The 21200-nt window shown below is 29.3% G+C and overlaps 8 protein-coding genes and 1 pseudogene across 9 annotated transcripts, besides 3 other annotated features; 6 read left to right on the top strand and 3 right to left on the bottom strand.

The window, feature by feature from the left end:
• Positions 1 to 679: part of a mobile genetic element that runs on past the window's edge.
• Positions 680 to 1159: 480 nt separating this feature from the next.
• Positions 1160 to 17412: a mobile genetic element.
• On the top strand, positions 2463 to 3327 carry TVAGG3_0403420 (uncharacterized protein; the record flags this gene model as incomplete). Its single annotated transcript, XM_051232839.1, has 1 exon — positions 2463 to 3327. A coding segment is annotated over one exon (865 nt), but the record flags the coding sequence as incomplete, so codon positions are not given.
• Positions 5054 to 5938, top strand: TVAGG3_0403410 (DNA/RNA polymerases family; the record flags this gene model as incomplete). The annotated part of the gene is made up of 1 exon (XM_051232838.1): positions 5054 to 5938. The coding sequence occupies one exon, from the start codon at positions 5054 to 5056 to the stop codon at positions 5936 to 5938; it is 885 nt and encodes a 294-aa protein (XP_051102568.1).
• On the top strand, positions 7169 to 7600 carry TVAGG3_0403400 (uncharacterized protein; the record flags this gene model as incomplete). The annotated part of the gene is made up of 1 exon (XM_051232837.1): positions 7169 to 7600. One exon carries the CDS (start codon positions 7169 to 7171, stop codon positions 7598 to 7600), a length of 432 nt encoding a protein of 143 aa, XP_051102567.1.
• TVAGG3_0403390 (uncharacterized protein) lies at positions 8048 to 8713 on the top strand (the record flags this gene model as incomplete). Its single annotated transcript, XM_051232836.1, has 1 exon — positions 8048 to 8713. One exon carries the CDS (start codon positions 8048 to 8050, stop codon positions 8711 to 8713), a length of 666 nt encoding a protein of 221 aa, XP_051102566.1.
• On the top strand, positions 9116 to 11425 carry TVAGG3_0403380 (uncharacterized protein; the record flags this gene model as incomplete). The annotated part of the gene is made up of 1 exon (XM_051232835.1): positions 9116 to 11425. The coding sequence occupies one exon, from the start codon at positions 9116 to 9118 to the stop codon at positions 11423 to 11425; it is 2310 nt and encodes a 769-aa protein (XP_051102565.1).
• Positions 12141 to 13839, bottom strand: TVAGG3_0403370 (annotated as a pseudogene). The gene has a single exon. A coding segment is annotated over exon 1 (1699 nt).
• On the bottom strand, positions 15070 to 15741 carry TVAGG3_0403360 (uncharacterized protein; the record flags this gene model as incomplete). Its single annotated transcript, XM_051232834.1, has 1 exon — positions 15070 to 15741. One exon carries the CDS (start codon positions 15739 to 15741, stop codon positions 15070 to 15072), a length of 672 nt encoding a protein of 223 aa, XP_051102564.1.
• A 1863-nt stretch (positions 17413 to 19275) lies between the features above and the next one.
• TVAGG3_0403340 (uncharacterized protein) lies at positions 19276 to 19491 on the top strand (the record flags this gene model as incomplete). Its single annotated transcript, XM_001307470.1, has 1 exon — positions 19276 to 19491. One exon carries the CDS (start codon positions 19276 to 19278, stop codon positions 19489 to 19491), a length of 216 nt encoding a protein of 71 aa, XP_001307471.1.
• A 24-nt stretch (positions 19492 to 19515) lies between these two features.
• Positions 19516 to 19752, bottom strand: TVAGG3_0403330 (N-acetylmuramoyl-l-alanine amidase family; the record flags this gene model as incomplete). Its single annotated transcript, XM_001307469.1, has 1 exon — positions 19516 to 19752. The coding sequence occupies one exon, from the start codon at positions 19750 to 19752 to the stop codon at positions 19516 to 19518; it is 237 nt and encodes a 78-aa protein (XP_001307470.1).
• A 703-nt stretch (positions 19753 to 20455) lies between these two features.
• Positions 20456 to 21200: part of a mobile genetic element that runs on past the window's edge.

The raw sequence follows: 21200 nt of genomic DNA, 5'->3' as shown, positions 1-21200 counted from the left end.
TGTAAAATCAAACTGGAACAATTTATCCCAAACTTTAGTTAATATTGCAAATCAATATTTGCCATTTTTAGATGAAGAAAAGCAAATATATATATTTACTGAAATAACTGGCAATTATCAAAATTTTGAAATTTCAGTTGCAAACTTGTTACTTTTTTATGAAAACAATGAAGAAAAATTAAGCAACTGTTTTAATTTAACATTGTTCCAGCAAATTTATTCCAAAAATGGAATCGAGCAAATGATATTTTTTGCTGCAAATACAATTTGTTGCAATAACACTTCTATCAATTTTTACAATCTCCTTGAAATTGAAGAAATGAATCCATTTGATTTTTTTTATTTCTCAATTCAATATAAAGAGATATTAAATTGCGATGATTTTCCAAAAGTTACAGAAGTAATCACAGGTTTAATCTCAGCTTCAAATATTAATGCTATTATGCGAATTTGCCAAAAAATTTTGGATAAAATTACATTTTATAAATGTAATTATTGCCATATTACCTCAATATGGAATTTTATCACAAATGCAACAATAATTCTTCCTGATGAAGATTTATTAATCAAATTAATAAAATTCATAGATAAAACAGAAAAAGCAACAGATGAATTATTCGAACCGGAGAATGATTTGGGTTTCTATGAATATTTAAATTCGATTTTCTCAGATATTACAAGTAGTAGGATAGGAAGGGTTGTGTGACTTTTTTTGTTACATCTATATATAGATGAAGGTATGTTTTCCCAGCCTCTATATATAGATGATATAAAATTTTTTCTTACGTTTTTTAAGTCATGAATTCGTAAGAAAGCGCGACATTATTAAATAAATTAGTAATAAATATTATACACTCAACCCATACATAATGAAATAAAAAATAAAAAAATTTTTAAAAAATAAACTTTAAAAAGAATTTGATGAGTTCAACATTGAACTTTAAGAAGCTAATTATTATTTGAATTTATGATATCAATTATTTGATTCATTCTTTCTTCAATCTCTTCTATTCTTTTTGTTAAATCATCAATTTTCATTAATGAGGTGATTCTTGATTGAGGAATAGATTTCAAACTAACCACCCCTTTTATTTTTGAAATTTTGAATCCATCAACTTTAAACATTTTATTCAATTTACACGTTAGGGATAAGAAAACATTTAGGAGATTATGGTAAATGTTCTGAATTCTTCAAATCTAGTATATACGAGAGAGTAAAAGAAATTAGAAATAATTATTTTCATGAATAAAAAATAAACTTTAAAAATTCATGTCTTACGAAAAATTATTTTTTATTTTGTATGAAATGAGCGTCAAAACTAACAACGTTAAAAAATTAGGATTCACAAACGAGGAAATAAAGGATATATTAGAGGAGGCGGGTTATGAGGTTGATAAATATTATTTAAGAAATTGTCAAAAATTCGCGGAGTTTTTAAATGAGTTTGATTATGATGGAAAAATGAATAAAGATGATGTTATAAATTTCTTATATCCCACATCTAAAGAAGAAAAACCTAAAGAACCTGATGTTTTCCCTGAATATTATGAAGAACGGATTAAAGATGATGAATACAATGAAATTGAAAGACTGGAAAAAATAAGAGATGAAATAGATGAAAAAATTAAGGAATTAAGAGAAGTTGAAAAATATAATGAAAATGAAGTAGAGGGTTTAATGAATATCCCAGCTTCAGAATCAGCAGTTCAGAAATCTCATGAAGAAAGATATAAAAATTATGTCTCAGAATCAATACAAAATTTATTAGATGGCGAAATAGATGAAACACTTTCAGAAGAAGGTACTAAATTTATACGTAAACATAAGTTACAATTTATTGATAATGAAAAATACCCTTGTATCTTACTTTCACCCCCTCTCGATTCTGAGAAATTCAAAAAAGCTCTTAAAAACGTGACATATGCAACTAATACGATTAAGAAAGAAGATCATGATATTTACACAAATTATTATTTAAATAAATGCACGGGTGTTGATAAAGTTTTTGATTTATTAGATAAAATATCAAAAGAAACCATTGGAACCTATAAAATTTTGTGTGATTGTGGTTTCATTATTGAAGATACCAATAATGTTTCATATGAAAGAACAGCACCGAAGGAAGATGAAGTGGAAAGGTCTATACCATTCGTTATTAAGAATATAAAAGATATGAAAACTTATAAACATTATATTTATTCATTTATTTCAGAAAAAATGGAAGCAACCCATAAAACATCTTCTCATCATTTTATAGCTATTCATACATTCCTTTTCAAAGTTGTGAAATTAAATAAGACAGGAATTAGATTTAATGTATCAGGGTACGCATTCTTGAGTAAATTAAAATGTATTCGTCACGTCGCAGATGATAAAAATTTATGTGTTCTTAATTCATTTTATGGGCTTTAAAAAATAAACTTTATTTTTATTTATTTTTTAATTTTTTATTCTTACATAAATGAACAAAAACGGAACAGCTAAAATGAATGATAATCAAATTAGAGCAGAAGGTAGAAGGTTATTTAAACGCTTCTATAACATTCCTGATGGTGTTAATCCTAAAACTCGTAGAAGCTATTTAAATGAAGCAATAGATGCATATGAAGGGTTTTACATTTCATCAGAAAGTGAGAGATTAGCGAGAATGTTAAATGTTAATATTGATTTCTATTATTGTGATCCTCAACCAGAAGACGTGGACATAAATAAGGTAGACTTTCCATTAGTGGATTCAATAATGATAGATCCAGAATTTGAAACAATAAATATTTTATTAACACAGAGTCCATGTGGAAAACTTCACGCTGACAGAATAACAGACGTTGAAGCACTCACCGGCTATAAAGTTTGTCCATATTGTAAAGAAGAAGTTTATTCTATCCGTGATGATCCAGAAAGGAAAAACCAAAGAAGATTTTTAAAGCATTGTGAGAAATGTAAAGAAAATAATGGGAGATTAATTCAAGACGTTCAGTTGCAAAAGACACAGCAACCATATGCACCACATATTACGAAACAGAAGATATATCAGTGGTTATTAGCTCACAATTTGCAGAAATATTATAAACCAACAAGATATTATATTACTTTTGACTTCGAAACATTAGAGACTAAAGAAGAATTACAACTTTCTGAGTGTGCAACTTTGAACGCTTACTTAAAACCATTCATGGTATCATCAACGGTTAAATTAAATGATAAAACGTATACGAGGAATTTTTGCTTAACTTCGAGTGATTCTTTTATTTCTGATTGGATTGAGTTTTTATTTTCAACCTGTTCATTAGTTGCCAAATCAAATATTGAACAATATGAAGAATTAATGAAGTCGCAAACGGACAAAACGGCGGGGACTTTGTCTCATACATTAAATGAAAAACAGAAGGAAGCATTTAAAGAACTTCTAGATGAGGAATTCAATAAAGTGAATATCATAGGTTTTAATTCGGGAAAGTTTGATTTAAATTTAATTCTTCGTGATTTAAACACTGCAAAATGGAAAATAAAATCAATGCTGGGTTCATCTTCACAATTTAAGCAAATCATTGTAAAGAAAACAAACGTTCCATATGAATTGAGATTTATTGACATCAGAAATTATATAGCGGGTGGGACATTAGACCAATTCACTCAAGATTTCGGAAACAATAAATCACGTGTTAAATCCTTTTTCCCTTATCAATTCATCACATGGGAAAATTACGAAGAAGAATTATATAAAGTGGAACCATTCACTCAAGATTCATTTTATTCAGCATTAACTCAAGAAACTATATCAGATAGTGATTATCAAATATATCTCAATGATGCTAAAAACTTTAAGAATAGATTAGAATATTTTATTCATTATTGCAATAAAGATGTTGAAATTATGATTGACCCAATTGATAAAATTATTGAAGAAACATTTGTTTATAAAATTGACATGCTTCATAATCTTTCTTTATCATCGAATGCTTCAATGATTCGTTACGCTTTAGCATATAAAGACTTTAATCCTAATGAAAAATATCCTGAGGAAGAGATAGAATCAAGTTTTGAATTAACGAAAAAGTATTGGAAATATAAAATTGAATCATATAAGAAACAAGATGAAAAAGCAGAAAGAGATACTAAAAATAATGTTTCAATGGATGATTTCAATACTATCACGATTTAATCCTTTCATCTAAATGCAAAATGTGTGGTAAAGCGTTTACATATGCAAATAAACCAACATTAGATAGAATCGATAATGAAAAACCACATACCAAAGAAAATTGTCAGTTAATGTGTTGTTATTGCAATGTCGTAAAATCAAATAAAGATGAAGATGTTCAACGTTTAAGAATCAATTTAAGAAATTATGCATTAAAAAATAATTTACCAATGACTTTAGATTCAGTTGAAGCTTATCATATTCTCCGTAATGGAATTACTGGTGGTTTATCAAATGTTCAACATAGAGTAAATCTTAAAGGAATCACGCACATTAATAAACTTTCATATAGTCCAGAAACTAAAACTGTATCAAATGAGGACACCACCAACATCATGACTCATTTCGTTGGAGTTGACTTTAATTCATTATATCCTTCATCATTTTCATCTAATCCTCATGATTTCATTCAATATACTGACCATAAAATGTATATGCCGGGAAGATTGAATGGTGTTATCATTTGTGATACAGCAACAAAGAAAGCAAAAGCACTGGGAATAATTAAGAAGAAAAATACTTTATTCGTGGCTGAAGTAAAGGGTCACATTGATGAAAAATACATTAATGATTACATAAACTTTTTACCGATAATAAGAAACTTAGATATTATCACAGATGAAAAAACAATTGGCAGTTTTATGTATAATTACATGAAATCAAACAATCTACCAGTTGACCAGAAACAGAGGAAATTAACTCAGTTAGCATCAACACACAACCAATATCAACCATTTTCTTCTTATTATCTTTGGTATCTAATCGACAGATTTCATTTTATCATTGATGACATTCAATCAATTTTAACATTTACGAAAAATACTTGTTTTAATGAATTTGCGAACAAATTTATGAACGAAAGACAAAAGGCTGAATTAGAAGGAAATAAAGGAAAAAGTTTATTTTGCAAGATTTCACTTAATGGATCATATGGTTACGATGCAATGAATACACAAAATTACGCAAAGACTAAAATAATGAATGCACAGAAGGCACGCGTTGCATGTATGTCAAATAAGTTTAAAAACATAAGAGAAATAGGTGAAGATACGTATCAAGTGATGCTTAAAGATAGATTTTATAGATGTGATACATGTTTACAAGAGGCATTCTTCACTTTAGATAACGCAAAATACTGGTATTTGGTTTTCATTTATGATTTTATGTATAAATGCATGGATGTTAATCGTTTTCATTTCATTGAAGGTGATACTGATTCATCTTATTGGGCTATTGCTGGCGATCCAAGTCTTCCTAACACTCAAGCATTTCAGGCGATTGTAACCGATAAACAATTTTATGATAAAAACATTTTCAAATTCGCACCTTTTGATTTCTTCTGTTTTGATGAGAAATTTAAACCTAAATTAAAGAATAAAGCTGAAGAAAAAGCACATGAGAAGAAGTTATTGGGTTTAGCAATTGAGAAACAAGGTGATAACATGGTTGCTTTATGCCCTAAGTGTTATACTTCATTCAACGGTTCAATTGATGGGGGTGATTTTAAAAAGATTGCACAGAAAATGAAAGGTGTTAGTTTACGACAAAATAAGCAATTAACACCTAAAAAATATTTGGATATAATAAATGATAAAGTTATTTTCGATGGTCAGAATATTAATTTACAACTTAAAAACGGGTCAATGACTCGCTTAACAATTGGTAAGACTGCATTAACAGGAGCACACACTAAGGCTGTATGTTGTGAAAATGGATGTTGTATGCCATTTATTTAATACAATTTAAAATTTTATTTTTAATGAAATGCCACAGAAGAGACAAAAGGAACCGTTAATGATGGCTTTGATACTATGATTCAAAGAGGCGGGCACCCTTAAAACACTTATTTTATTTTTATATAAATGAATAGCGTAGATTTAAAAAATTTAATTGATGATTTAGTACTTAATCAAAATTTTCTTAATTATTATGAATTAAAATCATATCTCCAAAAATATGATAACAATATAACGGGTGATGATATGGATTATTATTATCCATATTATAAAAATGAAATTTTGAAATATCATAATAAAATAATTTCTGAAATTAAAGACAAAATTAAAAATAATGAATATTCAAAGGGAAAAACTAAATCACAACTTAAACAATTGAAAGATTTCAAAAATAAAGTATTAACAGAAGAAGATATTGATGAATTATATAATTTATATAATCCTGAGCCGCAAAAGCCAAAGGAACAAAAGCCAAAAGTGCAAAACACCCAGGTCCTTCAGACCATAAATGAAGCACAAGCTTTAATTTATGATTCATTAGTTAAACCATATTCAGCCCGACTTTTAAATGAAGATCAACTTTTGGAATTCATCCTTCAACATAAACTCGAAGCGGGAAAGTATATCAAACCTTTATATACAGCATATTTAAAACAAATGAATAGAATACATCCAGAATTAATGAAAGGAAAATCAACAACTAAAACTTCATCATCCAAAATCAAAGCAGATAAAATTAAACCACTTGCAACACCAAAACCTCCAACGACAGTACCGCCTCCTCCTTCAGTTAATCCTTCATCATTCACTTTATTATATCCATTTCAAACATTAAAGAAGCAAAAAGATTTTAAAAAGGATTTCAAGATATTAAATAAACCAATTGACCCAAAAATTCAACCATTAAAGGAAAAATTTAGTCGCCCTTCATTTGCACCATATCCATATTCATACGAAATCGATCATCTGGAATATTCAAAAGGAAACGTTACTTATTTATTTGCCATTAACATTAACACTAGATATTTATATTGCATTCCAGTGAAAGGGAAAACAGAACAGGAAACAAGAAGAGCTATTCAATACTTACTAGATCATGAAAGAGTAGATAATATCAGGGGTGATGGCGATAAAGGATTTCAGGCAACTATGACTCATTATTTCCCACAAATTAATTTTTTCTTTTCATCCTCTCCATATACGTTTCATAATAAAATAGTTGATGCGGTAATGAGAACTCTTAGAGATGCGTTAGGGGTTAACGGTCAGATATACTGGGATGGAAATCATGACTCCATCATACAGCAGTTAGTATATTATTACAATAATACATGGCATAGAACAATAAACATGAAACCAGTGGAAATGAAAAATGATATTTCAAAAGAATGGGAATATATTAGAAAGCAAATGGAAAGGTTGAATGATGTTAAACGTGAACAAATTAATTCAGGGCTCATGAATTTTAAACAAGGGGATAAAGTTTTGATTCATCTCGATTATGGAAAAACTGATAAATCAATGACAAAAAGAAGACGAAGATTTGACACAATAGCTGAATTTGTTAGATATATTAACGGCAATGCATTAGTTGAAGTTGACAATAAATTAATAGAAATTCCAATTTATTTTATTACTCCATTATATTTAAATAATATTTAATTTTTTTTATTTCGTAAGAAATGAGTGACAACAAAGCAGCCAAGAGTCCAGACGATGAATATAAAAAGAAACTAAACAGAATTAAATCAAAAATATGCTATTACAAAAAGAAGCCGCAATGTGGTGGGGTTGAAAACGATAAAGAAATAATCGAAAAATTAGAAACTTATCGTTCAATCATTAAACTGAGTGAAGCAAAAATAAAAGAATTTAATAGAATAAATAAATTGGTTGGAAGAGATGAATTTAATAAAGATGAATTTTTAAACTCAATCCAAATTTAATTTTTTCAGTGCTACCATGTTACCATGTGCTACCAGGTCATTTAACTTCTTTTAAAAATGATGACAACATGACATTTTGACAACAACATAGGAAATATGATGCAGTCCAAAAATAACGTTAGTTTTATTTTTTCAACTTTTTATTTTGTATGTAAGAACAGAAATGTCAGTCGAAGCAAAAACATTCACGAACAAATCTAATGGTGAAACATTCACAAAAGGCACTTATAATGGTATTGAAGTCTTACGTAGAGACAAGGATGGTTACATTAATGCAACAAATATGTGCCAACAGTTTAGGAAAGACTTTAGAAAGTTGTTGGAAAATAAGTCCTGGGAAGAGTATTATAAGGCATTTTGTGAAGAATATAGCAACCGTCTGAATTCCGGCGGTTGCTTTTTATACAAAATTCATGCAGGAATTCCTGATGAAATCAAACAGGTTAGAGGAACGTATGTAGACCCAAGACTTATAAACTATATAGCAATGTGGGCTTCTCCAAAATATTGCATAGCAGTTGGAAAAATTATGGACTCCATAGACAAGAAAGTTCATGAGAAATTAGATGAAGAAGAACTCGAAGATACAGTAGAGAATGCAAAACATTTGTTTGAAGAAGAAGTTAGAAAAATGTGCAAAAAACAATTAGAACATGAACGTGAGATATATTATGGTTATAGAGATTCTCCATACGAACTAGACCAATGGGAACAAGAAGATTTAAAGAGAGAATTTAGAGAATATGAACTCGCTAAGATAGCATTAGAAACTGCAGAAAAGAAGTTAAAAGTTTGGGGTCGTTTTGTAAAAAATATTGTGAGTAAATGAACCATTTATTTTTGTCATAAACGACCAAAAATATATTTTATCGTTAATGGTTTCAGGTTATTCAATAATTAATTATTTTTGAAGAACTGAAGGTGCTACCATGTTACCATGTGCTACCAGGTCATTTAACTTCTTTTAAAAATGATGACAACATGACATTTTGACAACAACATAGGAAATATATTTTATCGTTAATGTTTACGTTAATGGTTTCAGGTTATTCAATAATTAATTATTTTTGAAGAACTGAAGGTGCTACCATGTTACCATGTGCTACCAGGTCATTTAACTTCTTTTAAAAATGATGACAACATGACATTTTGACAACAACACAGGAAATATGATGCAGTCCAAAAATAAAGTTAGTTTTAAAATTATTTTTATTTTTTTATTCCTATATAAATGACAGCAACAAACAACAGCAACTATATCGTTTCTGATGAAAAAGTTATTGATTCATTAGCTGAGGAATTAGTTGTGGTAGAAACTAAAACCCTCAACGAAAGAATTGGTGAAAACAAGATTGATTTACACAACTACCTCAAACATGATGGAGGAAGAGGAAGGAAAACTGGTATGGCTTTATTAGTAAATAAAATATCAAATTTAACGATTATAGATGTCGATATCAATAAATCATACAATGATGAACTTAAAGAAACAGTTGGAAAAGATATTTTATCAAAACTTTCGGATAAAGATGTTATCGTTAAAACCGCTTCAGGAGGTCTTCACATTTATTGCAACACTAATTTCTTCTATGCAGTTTCGAACAGAATGATTAAATGTTATTCCTGCAATGATTATGATATTGATATCATGACTTCTATGGATGATTCAAAGCGTTCTTTAGTGGTTATGGCTGATTCAAGAGTTCGAAAGAATGCAACAGAACTAATCAATACATACTCATTCATTCGTGGAAGTTATGATTCAACATTAACTAGAACAGTGAATGATATATTAAATGATTTGAATATTAAGGTAAGAGTTGAACAGAAGAACGAAGAAATAAAGACTATTATGAATGAAAACAAAGATGTAAACATTGACGATAAACTTGCCCAGAGCATAGTTGATGGCATCTGTGATTTTGAAGTACATAATGACGGTGGAAACATGAATTTAGAAAAAGAAGTTACATTATTCACACTGTTTCAAGCAATTAATTCGTTACCTAATCATTTGATTAATGAAGCATACGATAACGTTTATAACTTCTGCAATTTAACTGAAAATGCAAAAAGTAATTTTGAAAAAGCACGTAGTAGATATGCACATTTAATGACTTCTCCATTTGTTTTGGTAAAGATTCTAAAACTATATCAAAAGGAATATTATGATGAATATGTTTTGCCTTTATTACGTAAGCCAAAAATAACATTTGATATCAAACTTGATGACTCGTTTTTGATAACAGATATTAGACGCAAGGCTGAAAATCATCAGTATAAAAACAGTTCTGAAGTAATTGAGGATTTATCACGTGTAATCCGTTTTGTAGATTGTGGAAATAAATATTTCATTCAAAAGGACTATAATATCCACGACAAAATGAATCAAATATCATTCGTTCTTCAATCAAACATGAAAGAGTCACTCAAAATGATTAAATTATTTAAAGAAGAAGGTAAAACCATAACAGCATGGGACGTACTACTAAATCAATTGTCTTCATTAACCGTTAAGTGTGTTTGCTTTAAATCTGATTCTCCAGATGTTTTCTCAACGTTTCAGGGTTATAAATACAACGTTCTCGAAAAACCAGATTACTCAAAAATTGAGATGTTTATGAATTTCATTAAAGAAGCCATTTGTGATAATAACGATGAAGTGTATAAATACCTTCTCAGCTGGATTGCATCAATGATTCAACATCCTGGAATTAAGAATGAAACAGCAATTATTTTGAAAGGACTTCAGGGAACAGGTAAAAACAGATTTACAGACATTATTTCTGAACTTCTCGCCGGTTATTCATGTAAAAACATTACCGAAATAGGTGAGCTAACGGGTAATTTCAATTCAGTAGTTGAGAATAAAATGTTTCTTGTACTTAATGAACTCAAGAATGTAGGTGAAGACAGACTTGCAAACTTCAACGCTTTGAAATCAATTATAACGGATAATGAGATAAGAATTAATGAAAAGAATCAACCCAGAAGAACTGCTCAGAATGTTGCCAATTTCATTTTCGTAACTAATAACGTCTACCCTGTCAAAATTGAAGTTGGAGACAGAAGATATGTAGTTTTAAGAGTTAATGGTAAATTCAAGGGTCAATTTGATTACTTCAAGAATTTGATGAATTCATGCACAAAGGAATTTTATGATAATTTACTGACGTATTTTATGCAATATGACCTTTCATCATTTAATGTACGAATCATACCGATGACTGAAGCCAAACAAGATTTAATCGAGTTATCAACAAATCCTTTAGATGTATGGATAAATACACATTATGATGAATTGTGTGCAGGTATGACGTGTGAAAATGCTCTATTCTGCAAACCATCAGACATGAAAGACAAGAATTTCCAAATGAGTATTAAGGATAAATGTGATAGGAAACATAGAAGAATAGACGGTAAACAAACATGGTGTTATGTTTTGAAAGAAGAAATGAAAGGATTATATAAACAGGTTGAACCAAACGATAATGAGGATTCATTTACTGACGATGAAATACCTGTAAATGAAGCTTTATAAAGTATGATTTGAATTTATTTTTGCATTAATCCTCCTGTGTTGTTGTCAAAATGTCATGTTGTCTCATTTTTTCAGAGAAGTTAATTAACCTGGTAGCACATGGTAACATGGTAGCACCTTCAGTTATTCAAAAATAATTCATAAATACCTTCCTCCTATGTTGTTGTCAAAATGTCATGTTGTCATCATTTTTAAAAGAAGTTAATTAACCTGGTAGCACATGGTAACATGGTAGCACCTTCAGTTATTCAAAAATAATTCATAAATACCTTCCTCCTATGTTGTTGTCAAAATGTCATGTTGTCATCATTTTTAAAAGAAGTTAAATGACCTGGTAGCACATGGTAACATGGTAGCACCTTCAGTTATTCAAAAATAATTCATAAATACCTTCCTCCTATGTTGTTGTCAAAATGTCATGTTGTCATCATTTTTAAAAGAAGTTAAATGACCTGGTAGCACATGGTAACATGGTAGCAGTGAAATAAAATTTTGTTATCAGTTATTTTATCATCATTTTATCATCATTTTATTAAGTTCATCTTTAGTTAATAATTTGAATGGATTCGCTACTGTTCCACCTTGAGTCACAACACTTGCCCCGGCTAATTGTGAAGAACCTGGGATAAGTACTCCATGAAATGATTTCATTGGTATCATTAATTTAGAAATAGTTGGCTTAATTAATTTTGTCATTTATGATAAAAATAAAAATTTAAATTATGCCGTTCACTCTTTTGGAGCTCAGGACTTTCAATCCGTTCTAAAGTTTGTTTCACAAACATTGAGCGTTCATTGAACTCTATACCATGCGTAAACTGTCATGTAAGGTGGCATGTATTCTTTACTTTGTCCCGTTGTTTGTGTATATCCTGAAACGAAATGTGTATGGTTTCCTTCTCCTGAGTGTCACTCCAGTAACAATTTATAGCAAACTTAACGTCGTCTTTAACATCATATCCTTTACCTTTTGTCATTCCTGACCAATCCCAATATCTATGCTTAGCCAACCTGCTTGAGATGTACTTAAATCTATGTAGTGACTGTGTGCAGGTAAATTTCACCTGAAATCGTTTTACTTCCCCTGTTTCCTTTGAAGAGTTTGCACAATACAAAACCTGTCAACTATTTGTTCCCATGCACCAACACCAAACATTACTTGAGGACCTCTTGCATCCATAGATGTATAAATAGAACCTACTGGGTTCATTAAATCAAACATATGAGATATTATAGGATTGTCTCTTTTGAACTTAAAATATAGTGCAACTATTTCAGGTTTCTTCTGGTTTGTGTCAGAATATTTTTATAATATAATCTTATGTTTTCAGGGTAGGTAAAATCTTGACTATAATATTTATTTCTGTCATCTGTATAATAATATACTATTCTCGTTTTTTCTATTGCATTATATCTTTTATATCTAAATAATCTAAATATAATGTTAGCTTTTGTTCATCTACACGTGGTGTTCTGTCGTCATCTCCATAGTCATAATAATATGGTGCTGGAGCTGGGTCAGGCAATGTCATATCTGCCATTTCATAAACTCTTAAATATTTCTTTTGTTCGTCTCCATATAAGTTTAAGTAGCAGTTGTTGTCTAATGGAACTTTAACTTGTGTACCATCATTCTTTTTATAGCTTACATACATTTCATTGTTATTTTTCGGAATGAGTTTACACTGTGTACCATTTTTTAAGGAGTGTACAAACTGCCATCTAAAATATTTATTTTCTTCATTGACAGAAAAATCACCAACAATAGTTTCAATATTTTTTGTTCCTATCAAACTTTGGTATATTTCGTTAACATATGTTTTATCCGCCTTCTTCTCTAACTCATCGTTAACATAAGTTTTATCTGCTTTAAGGTCTAAACATCCTGAAACCCATTCTGTATCAGCTTTAACTTTAAAAGTCTCAAATGTCCATTCATGATACCATTCAACCTTTTCTTTAATTTCATTATCTTTTTCATCAACATAAACCAAATTTGCCTTCTTATTTAACTCACTATCCATATATTCCTTATCCGCCCTCTTCATTATGTCATTTAGGAAACCTTCTATGAATTCCTCATTTAAATTAAATCTTCCAATCTTCAAAACTTTAGGAAATGCATTTAATGCGTAATATCTCTGTTCTTCTGGTGGAATTGATGTTATATCATCCGTTATTCCTTTTATTTTTGAATTCGTAAATAAAATTTCTTTTATATTTGATATCACTGCACCACCTTTGCAAACGAATTCGAAATGTTCATTTTTCAATACTATCTCCAAATCTCCATATTTCAACCTTTGCGTTTGTTCTGCCGTCTTTGAATTATATGCATATATGGCGTATGTAATGGTCTGAGGGACCTGGGTGTTTTGTGCCTTAAGTTGCTGTGGTTGCTGTTGTTTAATCATTTATTATGATTTAAAAATAAATATTTAATCTGTTATCTCATCAGCTATTTTTTCTATTTGAAATTGCCATAATATTTCATTCATAAATTCTAAATCACAATCAAATAGGTCAGTTATTCTAAATTTAATATTTGATAAATCTTTTGAATGAAGAATAAATGAATTCCCGGATAATTGAAACGGATATGATAAAGAAAATGTGTTTAAGTTGATGGATAAAATGTTTTGTATTGATGGGTAAGAGTTAGGGTCTAATGTTTGATGTGAAAATCTCATTGGGGTATTAACTTTATCACATTTGATTAAAATGAAATTGGAACCAGTGTCAGAATACAAAACATCCCCAACATCTTTTTCAAAATTTAATATTCCCAACAATGAACGAAGATGAGGAGTACAAAATTTAATTTTCAGCGGAAATTTAATAAGGTTATTTATTTCATCAAGTTCAAAAAGTTTATCAGGTTTTGATTTAAAATTTTCTTCATACCATACGATAAATGATTCATTTAAATAACTTAAAATCATGTTAATATCCCATTTCACTATCACATTATTTATATACATATCATACGTTTTTTCATGGTCATCTTTAATAAATGATATATAATCTAAAGGGTCTAAAAGAATGGGATTAAATTTACCACTCACAGAAACGAGAGTAACATTATAAATTCCGCTAACTGTTAAATTTAATTCACAGCTATTATTCGAAATAATATTGATAATTGACATTTTTATTACGATTAAAAATATGGTAAAGCGTTATTTTCCAGTGATAAATAAAACTAGAATAAGATTACCTCAAGAATTCATAAATTCAACGAATAAGAAATTCATTCATGTTATAAATTTTAGTGTTTTCAGAAAATATGAGTCGGTGTCATATTCATCAACAGGTTATATTTCACTTCATTCAAATTTAGTTCAATCAAACCCATATAATGACCATTTCATAAGATTTTCAGATGGTATTAAAAATGTAATTGATAGATTAAAATATGAACAGATTGACAATATCGAATTTTTGGAATTTTGGTTTAAATATCCCGATGGAAAAAAGATTGAAGTTAAAGATAAAGCTGATACTATAACAAAAACAATTACAATGACCGATCCAGATAGTGGGGAACAAAAAGAAATAAAACAAACGATAGAAACTGGTGAAAGGTCAATTATTATTGATTATGATTCAAAGGATTATTATTCAATAATGTTAATGCTTGAATATTAAATAGCCTTAACAAAGAATTTTTCAAGTGATATTTTATATTCATCAACTATTTTATTATAAATATCATTATATGTTAAATGAAGTTCAGTTGTTGTTCCGTTCTTTGATATCTTAATTGTGCTAATATCCTTTATAGGATTTATTTTTGCAACTGTTCCGCAGCATGAAACCTCATCATCTATGAAAAATTGAATCTTAACGTCTGAATCTTGAACATCACAAAGAATGGCGATAATGTGAATTAATGATTCATAAGGTAAAATAATTAAACCAGATTGGTCAATTAAATTTATTATTGAATCATAATTATTAATTATTATATCACGGTAAATTTTCATTAATTCAGAATTAATGTCTATTTTATATGGGTTCTCGATGTTTGATGAAAGAGGCGGGGGGTATGTTGGATAAGTGGGAATTTCAACGGGTTCTTTACCGGGTTCAGATAAAATGATTGGGTCTCCATTCTCATGGTTTTCTTCATTCTCCTCATTCTTCGGTAAGTCACGAGTTAATAAATTTGGTTGAGTTGCTGACCTTGTTAATTCAGGGCTAACATTAACTTTAGCATTTTGAATAATTCGTGATTTATCATCATTTACGTTATAACCAACCGTAATCTCTGCTTTTGCGTTAGTGTTCTTTTGACTAGTGAAACGTCTTCTCATTTATAATCGAATAAAAAAATATATTTAAACTTTTATTTTGCTGGAACTTTTGAATCTATTATTCCCTGTATTTGTTCATGAAGTTGATTTTTAGCTGTTTCATCGAAATTAATAGACCGAATATATTCATTAATTGCATTCTTATAATCATCTGATTTCTCAAATTTTCTTTTATCTGATTCCTTAACTAAATCATAAGTTAAACCTCGTTGCTGATATAATGGTTTCTTATTTAAATCTTTGAATGCTTGAGATAAAGCACCTGATGCAATTCTTGCTACTATAATTGGTTGGAATTAATGTTTAAGTTCATCTTTAACATTTGCGAAAACTGGATCGAATAAAGCAACTTTAAAGAATTTCTTAGCTGAAATTTCAGGTCTAATATTTGCATATTGACCATCAAACTGGTTAGAATATCGTGGTAATCCATCCGGTCCCTCTTCAACAGCATTTAATTCTTCATTGAAATAAGAATATGGATTATGACGGTATGAATACATTGGACCATTTTCACCTTCTCCAATGTGTTGTTTAACAGCTTTTCCATTTTCATCAAATTGCATAGGATAACGTTCATTATATGCTTTACGTTTAGGATAATCAGACATAGTTAATTTATAACCATTTATGACTTTAATATTACCTTGACCATCAGTAACGAAAACTTCATTTATACCATCAGGTTTTCCATTTGGACCCGTAATGTCTGCTTCGTGTGCTTCCCAATTTGGGCCATGACGTTTGGCATATGCTTGAGCTTCTGGTAATGTTAAAACGTTTCTCATTTGTTTAACATCTTTTTGAAGACCAGCAACAATATGAACTAATTCTTTCATTCCATCAGGAACTTTCATAGTTCTATTATATGCACCCTTTTTGTTTGTCCCTTGTTTTAATGGAACCTGTAGAAGATTTACCATTTCAGTCATGTTTAATTATAAATAAAAAATAAAAATTAATTATAAAAAGTTAATCAAATTTAACACTTCCTTTATTTAAATCAACTATTATTTTTCCATGTTCACCTAATTGCTGATATTGTGTGTAAAGTTCATTAATGCTCATTGGTAAATTCACTTGATAAAGCATAACGTTCAACTGTTGACGACTAAACCCACTGAAAATGAAAAGGGTTGATAGATTTGATTTAATGTTTGTGCTTAATGCTTTGAAGTATTGAACAGCCATAAAGAATGAACACTGAATGTGTCGACATTGAGTTAATAACTGATTAAAATATGATTTCTCGTTTGTTATTAGTTTTGATTTCACTGCATCATCTAGAAAAATGAGTGAATGCAAAAATTCTCTATCAAAATTTGAAATAGAAAGTGTTTCAAATAATTCATCCCGTTGTTTATCAATAATTTTATCCTCTAATCCTTGCTTCTTGATTGTATTATATAATTCTTTATACATTAAAAAGTTTTTTAAATAATCTTGCTTCTTCTTGTGATAAATAAATAATTGGAATTTTGATTAAATACTTTAAAGATTCAAATGTATCATCTGAAGGTGAACCTGAACGGTTGATATAAATTAACACATGTGAATAGGGGAAGTGTTAGCAATAATGATAATTTGTTTTAATATCGTTATTGTTTTACCTTTATTTTGTTTACCAATTGCTGCAGTGATTGAATTTAAGTAACATTCAGAATATGGAATTTTCATTAATTTTTCCTTAGATAGAGCATTTCTATTATCACTCAATGCTTCATTAATCATATCATCTACGTATGTATTATATACTCCTGCTAATTCTTCATAAGGGGTGGATGAATTTAAATCCATTTAATCAAAAATAAATTTATAATTTTAAACATTTCTATTCATCAATATTTCATCATATGAACTTCTATACTGTGGTGGTGTACCTGTTGGATGATATTTCAAACCTTCATCTGGTGTCCATGTCCAATATGTAGTCCTAGTAAACCAAACCTGAGGAGGATTTGTCACCTTTGAACAGTAAGTGTCATTTACACCCTGAATGATTGGATAAGCTTTCACTTGTACTGTAACTTGTGAGTTGAAAGTTTCTAATCCATCAAAGAATATACCCGCTCCATCACGTTGAACTGGAATAGTGCATAAGAATGAAGTTTGGTCTTTCCATGTTCTAGCTAATGGCGTGCCATCATCTGCATTCAGTGGTCTAGTTAATGAGTCCTCGTATTCTTCCGTGCATTCATTCACTCCATCTAAATCAGAAGCTTGAAGCATACGTGTAAAGAATATGTCACCCACTGTGGTCATCGCTTGATCGGGGAAGTTTCTGGAATCTATAGTGACCTGAAGACCTCGAAGCATTGGATTTTCTAAAACTGTTCTTTGCATTGCATTCTTCGGAAATGTTAACACGACATCTGTAACATTATGAAGAGCGTATGAGAAATCTGAGCTGATACCTTCAGGAGTGATGCAACCTCCATTTAGTGAACGAACGTCAATATGTTGAGCTGGAATCATGAATGGATCTTCCTTACTGAATAAACGTGGTATTGCTTTAACTGATTCTTCAATTAAACCGTATCCTGGTGTAATGCATTTATCCTCTAAAACTTCCATCTTTGTGCATGAAATAATAACGTTATCAACTGTTGCGTCAGCAGATGTAGCGGCTAAGCTTGTAATTAATTTGGCAGGAAGTCCGATTTGTTGGAATTTGCGATCATATTTATAAACATGATTCATAATCTTTTCATAATTTTCATCAGTTATCTTTTCATAAACGTAATTTTGTAAATCAGCAACTCTTAACGGGTCAACCTGACAAAATACTAAAGTATCCCTGAAAACATAATATTTAAGAATGATTTCACCAAATGATTTAGGATAATCATCGAACGCCTGAAATGCTAACAAATCATTTACCGGAATAATCATATCAAAAGTGACATCAACTTCTTCATTTGCTCTCTTGAAAACTTCTGAAGGGTCAATATATTTACCACATACTGAGTTATCATATTTTTGAACATTATTATATAACGAATGAACAAACTTTTTAACTTTCCTTTCTGATTTTGGTTTATATGTTGCAAATGCGAAAGATTCACGGGCGCAATCCATCTGAAGATAACCGGCATCACCTCTTTCGGTTTCTACTTCTAATTGTTTAAAGCTTTGATTTGATGATTTGTAACCAACGAATAAACGCATGCATTTAAAAGCGGCATCGCATGTGAAAGCTTTATTTGAAACTAGAGTTGCTTTAACTTTGCGTTTAATATATGTGTCACCTAATTGGTTCACATCATGAGCCGGATTTGTAATTCTTAAATGAGTTTGTTTATCATCAAAATATGGAGCATCAGAGTCATAGCATGAACTTTCAAGTTCTCTATAATATCTTCTACTACCGTCATTCTTTGCGAATATTTCATTTATCTTTTCGAATGAATGAAACACATTTCCATTAATCGGTTTAGTGTTTGGCATCAAATAGTTAGTCGTCATTTATTATTAAATAAAAAATCAAAATTAAAAGATGAAAATGAATTTTTAATTTTAATGAAATAATCAACTATGGCTGCAGGTATATTTAAGAAACTGTGGGATAAAGTAAAAAGAGGAGCGCATAAAGTTTGGGAAACAATGAAGAAAGGAGCAAATTGGATATTTAAGAATAAAGAAGCAATTAGTGACGTTGCTGAATCAATAACACCAAAAGCTGCCCCAATAAGAGAAATATTAAATAAAGGAGAAAAAGTTTATCAAAGACTTCAACCGATACTAAGATAAAAATAATATTTATTTATTTTTCCACTATCTACCTCCTATTTTATTAAGTATTCCTTCAGCAATTCCACCAACTGCGTTACCTGCTTGTGCTCCCATCGCCGGATTACCTGCTTTAGTACCTAATACTCCACCTATGATAGTTCCTGCCGTTTTCGCTACTGGTGCCAAAAAGTTTGCAACGGGTTTAATAATATTTTTATGAACCCAACCCGCAGCTTTCTTAATTCCATCCCATAATTTTTTAAAGAATCCTGCAGCCATTTCTGATTTAATATTAATTAAAAAATATATTTCATCACTTATATTCTAATTTTTATTTAATGATAAATGAAACCGATTTTAAAAATAAATGAAACAGAGGAGGAAGAAATAAATGAAAGTGAAAATGTTCAACAAAAAATAAACGTTGTTAAACCAATTACTGAAATAAAAATTTTTTCATCTGTTGAAGAATTTAATGACTATTATGCTAACAATAAAAAATTATTTGAAGAATTGACAACGTGTAAATTGAATAAAATGTTTAAAGTTGATGGATTCAAAATTTCAAAAATAAAAGGGGTGGTTAGTTTGAAATCTATTCCTCAATCAAGAATCACCTCATTAATGAAAATTGATGATTTAACAAAAAGAATAGAAGAGATTGAAGAAAGAATGAATCAAATAATTGATATCATAAATTCAAATAATAATTAGCTTCTTAAAGTTCAATGTTGAACTCATCAAATTCTTTTTAAAGTTTATTTTTTAAAAATTTTTTTATTTTTTATTTCATTATGTATGGGTTGAGTGTATAATATTTATTACTAATTTATTTAATAATGTCGCGCTTTCTTACGAATTCATGACTTAAAAAACGTAAGAAAAAATTTTATATCATCTATATATAGAGGCTGGGAAAACATACCTTCATCTATATATAGATGTAACAAAAAAAGTCACACAACCCTTCCTATCCTACTACTATTACATCTGCGAGAAATAAGCAATTTCTCTTGGAATTTCTAAATACCCATGAAGATGACTTCACTTATGATCAAACATTGTGAGGTCATTTTTGATCAACAAATTAATTGAAATTCCGATCAAAAAAAATTCACAAATTGGATCAAAAAAATCGAATCTCAAGTTAAAAATAAAAAATTTCTACATTTTTATCAAATTTAGATTTTTTTTTCAAATCATGCGAATTGATTGAATAATTGCATATTTTATCCCATGCATCTAGAAGTATGTGTAATATTTTTGCTTTCATCAAGAAATTGTCGAATTTGATCTTAATTTTTTTTGAAAAATATACTTTTAGAAAAAGAAATAGTGATTGAATAGCTGCCCATGCTGTAAAAGGGTTATTTTTACAAGTAAAAAAATTGTTATTTTTCGAGCAAGTCGAGGCTTTTTTACCATCTTATTTTTGAAAAATTTACGAAAAATTATATCTGAAAAAACGCTTCATTTTGATATCTTACAATGATAAAATACCAATGTTGCTGGGATATAATAGCTACACCTGGACATCTACTACATTAATGCGTATGACAGGTAAAGTTGATTTCAAAAGTATAGCCTGGAAAGATTACAATAAATCAACGATAATTCAAAAAAATTTCTTATAAGTTAACATAATAAAATTTTAATTTTTATATTGCTTGTATTATACTTAAGTATATAATATATTTAAATCTTAGAATGAAAATTCGGGACGCCCT

The sequence above is a fragment of the Trichomonas vaginalis genome, chromosome V (assembly GCF_026262505.1).
Source record: "Trichomonas vaginalis G3 chromosome V, whole genome shotgun sequence".
In the NCBI taxonomy this organism is placed as follows: domain Eukaryota; phylum Parabasalia; order Trichomonadida; family Trichomonadidae; genus Trichomonas; species Trichomonas vaginalis.
Note: the sequence above shows the minus strand (reverse complement) of the source record. Positions and strands in the feature narration are given on the sequence as shown.